This window comes from Corvus hawaiiensis, chromosome 12, assembly GCF_020740725.1.
Source record: "Corvus hawaiiensis isolate bCorHaw1 chromosome 12, bCorHaw1.pri.cur, whole genome shotgun sequence".
In the NCBI taxonomy this organism is placed as follows: Eukaryota; Metazoa; Chordata; class Aves; order Passeriformes; family Corvidae; genus Corvus; species Corvus hawaiiensis.
In genome coordinates this window covers 7,196,717-7,206,459 of record NC_063224.1, presented here as the reverse complement: position 1 = coordinate 7,206,459, position 9,743 = coordinate 7,196,717, and the positions used below count along the sequence as shown (strand labels likewise).

The 9,743-nt window shown below is 49.3% G+C and overlaps 1 protein-coding gene across 2 annotated transcripts in view; it reads right to left on the bottom strand.

Annotated features, from left to right (window-relative positions):
- Positions 1-1,766: 1,766 nt before the first annotated feature.
- PSKH1 (protein serine kinase H1) overlaps positions 1,767-9,743 on the bottom strand; it is a 31,163-nt gene continuing 23,186 nt past the window's right edge. For both annotated transcript variants that reach the window (XM_048316728.1, XM_048316729.1), the window contains exon 4: positions 1,767-7,986. In XM_048316728.1, the coding sequence (XP_048172685.1) occupies positions 7,669-7,986 (318 nt within the window). In that variant the 3' untranslated portion in view covers positions 1,767-7,668. The remainder of the gene's footprint in view (positions 7,987-9,743) is intronic.

The window sequence follows — 9,743 nt, the reverse complement described above, 5'->3', positions numbered from 1 at the left end:
GCACTGCCTCTGGCTCCTTTCTTCTTGTGATGCAGAGCAGGGTGGAAGGCACATGGACAAGCCTGGGGCACCCCGTGCTTCTCTCCTGAACGCCAGCACTTCCCAGAGCTGGAGCTTGGTGCCCAGCTGGGACCCAGGGGGAACTGCAAAACCAGGTCAGGATGCTCAGGCAAAGAGGGAGCAGGGCTGGCTGTGGTTCAAGGGCTGCTTAGGGGGTCTTCAAGTACACCCTGGCATCAACCCAGAGACCAGGCAGGGCTGAAGGTTGGGAGAATGGTCCTCCCACTGACTCAGGTGTGAAGTGCCACCAGGGAATGGACTGTGGAGCTGCAGCTCAGTATCAGAAAGCACTGCTCAGCTTGCTGTGGAGGGTGGGTGCTGGTGGGTGCACAAGACTCTAAAAGATCTCTGCCTGCAGTTTAAAGCCATGACTTGTGTAGCAGCTGGGAACACAGAGCTGAAAGGGAGAAGTGCCATGGGCAGCTCCAGCTCCTGGGGAAGGTGGAAGGGGATGGCTGCCTCACACCTGCAGATCTGCCAGGTAGCAGCAGGAAACTGAAGGCCACTGCAAAGGAAAATTTGAAGCTGAAAACCAGGCCAGGTGACAGGCTTTCACTCAAATGGGTTCTTGAGACAATGGCTGGTGAAAAAAAAGTCTTGTGTGACATGGGAGTAGCAAGACACATGTTCAAGGAATTACAACCCAGTTCCCAGCAGCTCAAAATAGAACTGGTGATGACACACCGTTGAGAGGCAGGATCAGACTGTCCCAACATGAGGTGTGGGGTTTATTTTTCCTTAACAGTGATGTGAAGGTGATATAACACCTTTGCTGTGTGAATCACAGCCCCGAAAATGTAATTACTCTATTAAGCAGAGAGTGTGACACTACACAGGGACACGCTGATGGGAAGGAGTATGGAACATCAATGGAGGGCAAACACAAATAGTCTGGCCCATATGATTGAGTCAAATAAAAAAAATGTGCTCAAGTAAAGCCTATGGCTAACAAACTTTAGTTTGGTTGGGTAAGATTTAGTTTCATTTAGTGGTCTGCTCTGCAGGGAGCATCTAACTGACCTTAAAGGCAGGTGAACATCAGAGATGTGGGGATGGGCCATGCAGGCAGAGAACTGGTGGCTACAGAGAGCATCAAACAGGAATGACCAACTGCAGCACTGTGGGTCATCTGGTCTGTGTGCCCGGGTCCCTGTCAGCTCTGCCACCACTGGGACGGGGTCCCCTGGCCCTGGAAAATCCTGGAGAGGAGGCGGCTCAAGACGGGTGTGCGTTGTTCACTTGATATTACAAGTTTTCCGGTTGGTCCATAAAAGCTGCTCAAAGTGAAACTGGAGAGGTGATGAGTGGCTGTGGACAAACCAGAGCATTTCTCTGGCCCAGTCTTCTACCTTGCAGCCAAAGAAAAATGAACAGAATGTCGCAAAGTGCCTGTTCAGCCTCCCAACCCTGTCTTCCAGCAACAGGCTGAATGCCTACCTGATTCAGAGCATCAGGACATCTCAGCCTTGCACAAGGTCTCCCTTGGGCAGCTCCTGGCCTGGCAGCTGCGTTAAAGGAACCAGCAAACCCTTTGATGGGCATTTTGGTACCTCTTGCTGTGAGCCAAGAATGTAACAGAGGGGCAGGCAGCTCCTAGCTCTCCATGTACTTACTGACCATCACTCCCAGCCTAGAAATCATTGCCTTCCAGCAGCCAGCCCGCAGGTGGTCCATGAGGCAGAAGTAAGGACAGCAGAGCCACGGGGTACACAGAATACATGGACATGTTTTAGCAGACCGAGTACACCAAATAAATAATTCTGTACACTCTAACTTGAACATTACAGACTAATTACAATAGGTCCGACCTCATCCGACAGGACAGTCCTTAGAGCCAAGCCAAGACTCGAAAGGCAAGGCACGGAATGGGACAGTTCTCAAGGCAGTTCTGTGAGGAGACCGACTGGATGAGACCGGAGTCGCTTCCAAACTGTTCCAACCCAGCACCGGAAACTGGGCAACCAAAAATAACATCAAGTGCCGGAAGATCTCCGATCCCAAGAGCTTCCCGGGAGGTGTCTTTCCGTAGTGAAAGGCAACAGGAAAACTCATGGCATCTGGGCGTCTGCGCAGGAGCTGCGGGTTTGTAACACACCTTGCTGGGGCCGTGGGTCTGCTCCACGGATCCATTCCCCATTCAGCAGACAAACAGTGCAACGATGCCTGCAACAGCAGCCAGAGCTCGCTCGTCACACACGAGGGAACTACAGTATCACCAGGCGGGGGGGGACAGTGGGACAAGGGACAATTGTCACCAGGCAGAGCTCCCACTGCCCTTGGCACACCGAGGGCAGAAGGCATCAAGCTCCACGATGCCGTTGCCACCGCACATCCCTGGTGTTCACATTTATTTCTTTGGGAAGTTTCCTGCACAGTAAGGCACAGTTGACATGCAGGCACCCGCCTCGGAGCGCTGCACTCTTAATGCAGGGTGAAAGTGGAGACTGAGTGGTCAAAAAAAGCACCAAAACCCTCCCAAGAGTGGTGAAGGCAACTTGGGGTGGGGTACACACATGGAGTGGTGCAGGCACTTTGTGACATTCTCCAGGAGAAAGCTGAGTGAGTGAGAGGTCTGGACACAACCATCCTCCCTGCAAATTCTAGAGCTCACACTGGTGCCAAAGAAGCCAATGTCTGTGTTGCTTTGCATCATTCAGAAAACTAAATTAGGGCAAACAATTGAGATTTTAATTTATCCCACCTCAAATCCTCCAAATCTCTAGTATAATTACTTAAAATAACATAGCCCCACACAGCCTAATCAGAAGCCTGTAACAGCCACAGAGCAGTTGCCCTACCTGGTATAAGACTGAGCTGAGCCTGCACTGCAGGTCCTCAAAGGCACATACAGAAGCTTTTACCTTGCCCCAGGACTCACCACAGCTCCTGCAAGCCAAACCCAGCGATGCTGCCCAGCAGCCAAGTGAACCATCATTCCTATTCCAGTTTGTGCATCAGGCAAAAGTTGATTCTCTCAGTACTGCAGCCAAACATCCGGGTAGAAAACAGGATTGAGAAATGGAGCAGGACCTAAGAAATAGTGTAAATTACCAGAACAGAAAATATGTGACCTAAAAGAGGCAAGTACCCAGATTCCAAAGAAGAGTGTGAAGGTTTATCACGTCCAGAACAAACATGTGAAGCAGGCCCTACACTGCAGCTGGTTTCCTCATCATCACCAAAGCCAGCAGGTCTGAGCCCTCTTGCCTGGGCTTAAGCTCCTCACAAGGCTCTCAAGCTTTCCTTCACATACAGTTGTGTGCTTCCAAGAACAACACAGAGTAGGAACCAGCAGGAGCATCTGGATGCTATCACAATTGCAGTGTTAAATAGCACAGACTTCTTCAGGATTGAAGGAAGGGTGGTTTCTACCCCCGCTGGGTTGATCTGTTAAGATTTTTAGAAGTTTGAGTGAGAAGTAAATCAAACATGGACTGGTAGCTGCTGTTTTAGGAAAATACACTACGCACTCAAAAATCTGGATGCAAATCTTTAGACCCCCTAACGCAATTTCTGGCAGACTTTTTCACATTCATTTCCAATAACCCTCAACGAAAATAATAAAAATCAAGGAATCAACACACCACATTCTTCGAAGCTGCAATTCTCTCCCCCAAGAGAGCAGCCAAACTCCCAGGACAAAAGGATGGGATTGTTTTACACAGTACTGCTAAGTTCCAAAAGACAGACAACCCTAATTCCCTTTACTCTTCGAAGAGCATCTCACCCAGAACCAGTGGGGACACAGCGAGGAGAGGGCTGTGCCTGGACAAGGACACACCACGATTTGCCACTAGATGTCATTCCAACTCCACTTTCACTGCATGAACCAAAGCAGGCAGAACGATCAGATTTGTGCTCCAGCTAATACACAGACTACCCTCGGTGGTAGTCTGGAACAGGCAGTTGTTAGTTTTTCTCACAGCACATTCAGGACCACAGGAAGGTTTCCAAAAAACCGTCTGCGAGCCAAGTTAAGAACCATCACTAAGAGTAAAAGAAGGACATTAAAAAAATTAAATGAAAGAGCAGAAAAAAACATTTCAGAGAGATTTTAGTTTCTAAAATCCCCAAAAAAGGCACTCCTGAAAAGTGTAAACTCCTGAGACTTAAGACCAACTGAGCACTGAGCTGCTCCTGTGGAATGAAGACAGATGATCAAGGTAATTCACAGTGAAGAGCTTCTTAGAGGACAGATTGAAGGCACCTGGACTATGGCTCAGAATTACACCACTTTGCCTGTCCCCCTCCGCACCAGACCCAGCTGAAAACGTGTCCCAATTGCAAGAATAAAAGCACCTGAGGAATTGTTCTTAAGCTGGACCTCCCAAGGTGGCATTTGGAACATCACAGTTTTCCAGACTCAGTGAAAGATTGATCACTGAGGACTCCAGGGTCACTTGGACAGAGCTCTGCACATCTCCCCTCTGCCCACACATGTTATTGTCTGGCTGCAAAGCTCCTACAAATATTGGATTTAGAAAAAGAAGAGGGAGTGAGCCAAGAGTGTTAAAATTGAACGATGGAAGGAAAGCCTGTAAAAGATTTTCCCAAGTTTACACTGATTTTTCTATGCAAACAAGAAAACGTTGCATTTGTGAAAAGAATTAAGAGTTCTTTTTTTAGAAAATCCAAAGCTCTTTATGGGATGGCCTTGGTCCTCTTCCTGCAATTCCCAAGCAGCGGAATTGCCTGAGGACCACAAACACCTCGATACCATGGAGAGGCAGGTTGCAGCTATCCAGTATTACTCATGTATGGGATGGATCCTCCCTTTTGCCAATTCACCCCCAGTCACAGAGCATCACCACCAAAACCTGACACTGTCAGGATCCTACACAGCAATATCCCGCTTCCCAAAACATATTCCAGCCCAAAGTAACCACAAACGATCGCTCTGAACTTTTCCTGGTGAAAAACTAGTTGTGGAAAAGATCAGTGAAGCAAAAATTGTCACAGATGAGGAGATTCTTGTTCTGCTTTGTGAAGGTAGAGAAACAAGCCTGGTTAGCCCAGAGCTTTATGTATCCCTCATCCCACAAGAGAAAGATGAAGGAACAGCATGAGCAGACATCTGCACGATGCCTGTGCATTTTGATGGTCTAGTGGTTAAGGGGAAGGGTTTCAGTTCTAGACGTCTTGGCTCAGTTCATCAGTTTGACCCCCTCACACAGGCAAAACCCCTGTTTTATGGATAAACATGCAGGATAATCTGGGGAGGGCCATGGGAGCAGCCAGGAGGTAAAAGCAATCAGTGCCTGGAGTGATGCCCCAAACATACCAAAGACTCTTCAAGTAATGGCTCAGAACCAGAAGTGCTCCGAGGGAGCCTCCTGCCACCACCTGACCTGCAGAGCCCCCACTGTCCAGCTGATACTGGTCTTAGAGGGGCTCCTGCTTTTGGAGAGCTATTTGCAGTGACACTGAGCTGTTTATGAAGCAAAATGTGGCAAGCTGCCTGCTTTGTCAGAAATCACATCTAGTTTATAGTTCATGGTAAGAAACTAGGGAAAACAACGTGAGGAGGTAAAAGATGCCAAAAACATTTTTGTTTGCAGTCCACAGAGTTAAAAAAAAAACAATTTTGGGGAATTCTGCAGTATCTGTTAATGCTGATGGAAGAAAGACTGTGTGTGACATGATAGGATGGTTGCTCAGAGAAAGAGCAGCCTGCAAAGGATGCAAAGTTCTCAAAATAACATGCAAAACCACACAAAGGATTTCAAATTCATCCCTACTACACACAGTGGCTCTCCTCAAGTTTCTTCTGCTGTATTCCCCACCACATGCTTGGGCACACCAGGCTGGTTACACGTATTTACAGCCCATCCCACCTTTGAGATGGGAAGCACACCCCCAGAAATCCCCCCTTTTTTTTGCCTTAGCACAAAAAACTCAAATCTTCTCCCACTAAAGCTGCTTTGCTGTTTGCTGACCAGGAGTGACTGTGGCCAGTACAGTGAGAGCTCCCTGGAGATGTGACTGACTACTTCAGCCCTGCTGACACTGAAACACAGTGGCACAAGCATCGATCCTGGGAAAAGGCCAAGCTCACCAGCCCCTTGAGCTTGGACTGCCTGCACCTCCAGCCCAGAGCCAAGCAAGCCCTTCCCAAGTGCACAGCACGAAGCAAATTGTGTGGCTTCATGAGAAAAGTTTTAAATCCCAGGATTTTCCCTCACTGCTGATCTTGTCTCTGCTACCACGAGAAGTCAAATCTGTCCTATGCCTGTGCCATCAGCCCCACTTTGCTGCTCTAACTAGTTGGGAAGATATCTCAGCAGGCTTGCACAAAGCTCAGCTCTGCATCCCCCACCTCCACTGAGAGTCCTCGTAAGAGGTCCCCTCATCACCCGCAGAGCACGAGGACACCTGAAAGGCAGCTTTTTCCTGGTAAACTTAAGTCACCCCTCACAGCTCTAGGGCATTTGCGCAATGTCTCCAGGGTATTGTCACTGTTGACACTCCCAGACTGGGCTTCCACTACTCAAGCCCTTACCCTGATGCTATGGAGCCATTTGTGGCCATCCCAACAGCTCCTACCACCACTGTCCCAAAGCAGGGATGGCACTGCTGGGGCAGCACAAGCACACAAAGCAGGGGAGCCCTGTCAAACCTGCAGGCAGGGAGCAGCCTGGAACCACCAAAGTTCTGGTGCAGCGACATGGTTGGTAATGCTGTGCTTACAGTGGTTATAGCCCAATTCAGCTCTGGGGTGGGCAGCAGATCCCTAAAAATTCCCTCTTTTTTTTCCCCTTAGCACAAAAAAACTCAACCTTCTCAATCTTCTTTTGAAGGGTGCAAGGTGTCTAACAGGTCACAGACACAACAGAGCCACAAGAACAACGAACACTGCATGACAGGCACTGGTCTTGCTGCAAACAGGGAAAGGACAATTCCAGGGGTAAACCTTGATGTCATCAGGCAAGTGAGCCCTTGACGTCATCAGGAGGATGGCAGCCCTTGGCGGAAACCTCGCAGCTTCCCAGCCCTCATGGAAAACTGCTGTCTGGCATCTCTTTGGCAAGGAGCTGGTGGGCAGCACACCAGTGAGTCAGAGCTATCTCACTTCTAACTGCACATGACTCATTCCAGCTTCGCTGCAAAGGCACCATGGAGTCTGACTAAACCAGCTCAAAATCTGTGTATACGTAATTTTAAAATACATATACACCCCCACACGTGTATGTGCACACACGGACGTGCATGCACAGACACACCAAGTGATTTCTTCTTTTTTCCATACGCAAGTGAGAGAAACTAAACGGTCTGGAATTAATAAATAACTATGAACAACCGAGCTCCTGGGCTACAGAAAGAGCTCTTCTCCCCATGTGGCTCCTTAATTCGTGCATTCCTTGAGGCTCCGAGCTGTGCTCCGAGCCCACAAGGACTCCCCCATCTCTGGCGCGAGACCCCGTGGCAGGGTGGGACAGCCACCACAAGGTTCCCTTTCCTCCGCACAGGGGGGACACCTCCTCATGGATGGGGGGAATGCCTGGAGGGAGGGAGGGAGGGAGGAACCTGGCTGTTCCTCACTGAGTGTGTGCACACCTCCAGCGCAGAGGAGACTTCTGGCAGGGCGGGCGGCGGGTGCCAGCGCGGAGCTCAGCCCGTGTACTGCTGCTGGTAGCGCAGGTTGAGCTCCCGCAGCTCCCGCTCCCGCACGCGCCGCGACTTGTTGGATTTGGTGGAGCGGCTGGAGCGGGTGGACTGCGCTGACTTGGTGCTCTGGCAGCGGGAGGATGCCCTCTTGAGAAGGTTTTGCGAGATGGAACGGTGCAGGTTCTTCATGGAGGAGGAGGCTGCCATGCTGACCACCCATGGGTGCTTCAGGGCCTGAAGGGCCGTCATCCTGTCACTGGGGTCCACCGTGAGCAGACGGTCGATGAAATCCTTGGCCAGGTTGGACACACTGGGCCAGGGCTGAAACACAAAAGAGGTGATTGGAATGAAACATCCCAACACAGCTTTGCTGATTAATTAATTAATTCCTCCCATGTCTGCAAGGTGCTTTGGGGCATTCTGTCGCTCCCCTTCTCTCTTTTATCCTCAAATCTTCCAAGCTGTAACCAACAGTATCTGCCCAAGGAGAATGGGACACAACTGCTTCACGTTAGGGGAAGAGGCTGAATTAGTGGAAAATACCTGTAGGTACATAGGTGCAGAGTAGATCCCTCCAGCAGCCGGGGTCAGGCACTCAGTAGCTGACCCTCTATCCCAGTATTCCTAGATGCCACAAGCCTGCAGACATTTACACACCCCTGTGCACACACTCAAGGGTCTCAGTCAACCCCCAGACTCAACCATCTCTCCAGCAGTGGCTGGGACTTCCCCGGTCCCTCTGCTCACCAGATCCTCCTGGAGTCTAGTCCTTGTCCTTAGAGACACACACGCAGACACCCCCAGCCTCCAGGCCCTTTCCCCCTTGTCCAGCTCCATGTTCACCAGCATTCACACACTCGGTCACACACCCACCCACACACCTGTGCTTGCTCCAGTTGCTGCACCATGACATACACACAGGCTCCCAGACCTATGTCCTGCTCCAACTGCTGGTCCTTCCTGCCTCATCTTCTCACTTCACCTTCCAAAATCCTACAACTATTACCAGAAGCACAGTAACTGTGCCCCATTGAAGACCCTCCCCTGTCCAAGTGCTTTCTATCCAACAAAGCCACTACTGCAGGAACAGGAGCCCTATCACTCACAGAGGATGGATTCTGACACCAGACCCACAGGGCTCTTCTGACTCTTCATCTTAAGGCACACATCTAGGGAGCAAGCACTGACCCCTGCACTGATCCTGGAACCAAAACTAGGGAGAATGTTCTGCTGTGGAACTTGGTCTCACTCTCACACGGAAATTTAGATGTCACTACTGGTCAGCCCTGGAACAGCAGCTCAGCCCAGCTGGGAACAACCCCATAAAACGTTCTAAATATGTAGAAATGTTAGATATAATAAATTTTCAATAATGTTTACCACGGAAAGAGGAAGGAATTTGTTTTACAATATGCTAGTTTTAAAGAAACAAGCCCAAAGTAATTAATTAGTCCTATAAAAAATATCCTCCCAGGACACCCAAGAATGGCCATAACAATTTATGAGCCAAACACCTACAGCCACAAATGTTGAATTGTTTCATTTCTGTCAAAATACTGTATTTGCTCTAAGGTGGGAAGTGAGAACACTTCCTTCAGCATGAGGCGAAGGCTGGGCTGTGGACAAAATGTGACAAAATCTACTGTAAGGGTAGAGGGGAGGAGGCAGCATGGGCAGCAGAAAACCCCAAGTGGTGAATGGAGCCAGGTAAGAGCAGTTTTCTGCAATCACTGGGTATTTTGTGGGTCTCACCCATCCTGAACCACCAACACTGAATTTTTCAAGTCTGTGGAGATCACATCCCAAGCTGCATTAAGAAAAAGCCTGAGCAGATTCCTGCAATGAAGATTTCGATACAATAATGGTGACATATGTGTAACTGAGTGGACCCACCCATGTCTAGTTAAAAAGCAAAAGTCTGCTATTCTGTGTCTCTCATTCTTCTCCTCATTGGGTGAGGAAGAAAAGCACCCAGCTATTTTAAAATTCATGGTTCACTGACTGTATAGCCAGAAATAATGCCCTTTCCTTGTGCAAAAGGTCTAAAAAAGGTATGTCCTGATTTTTTTGAGGTTTGT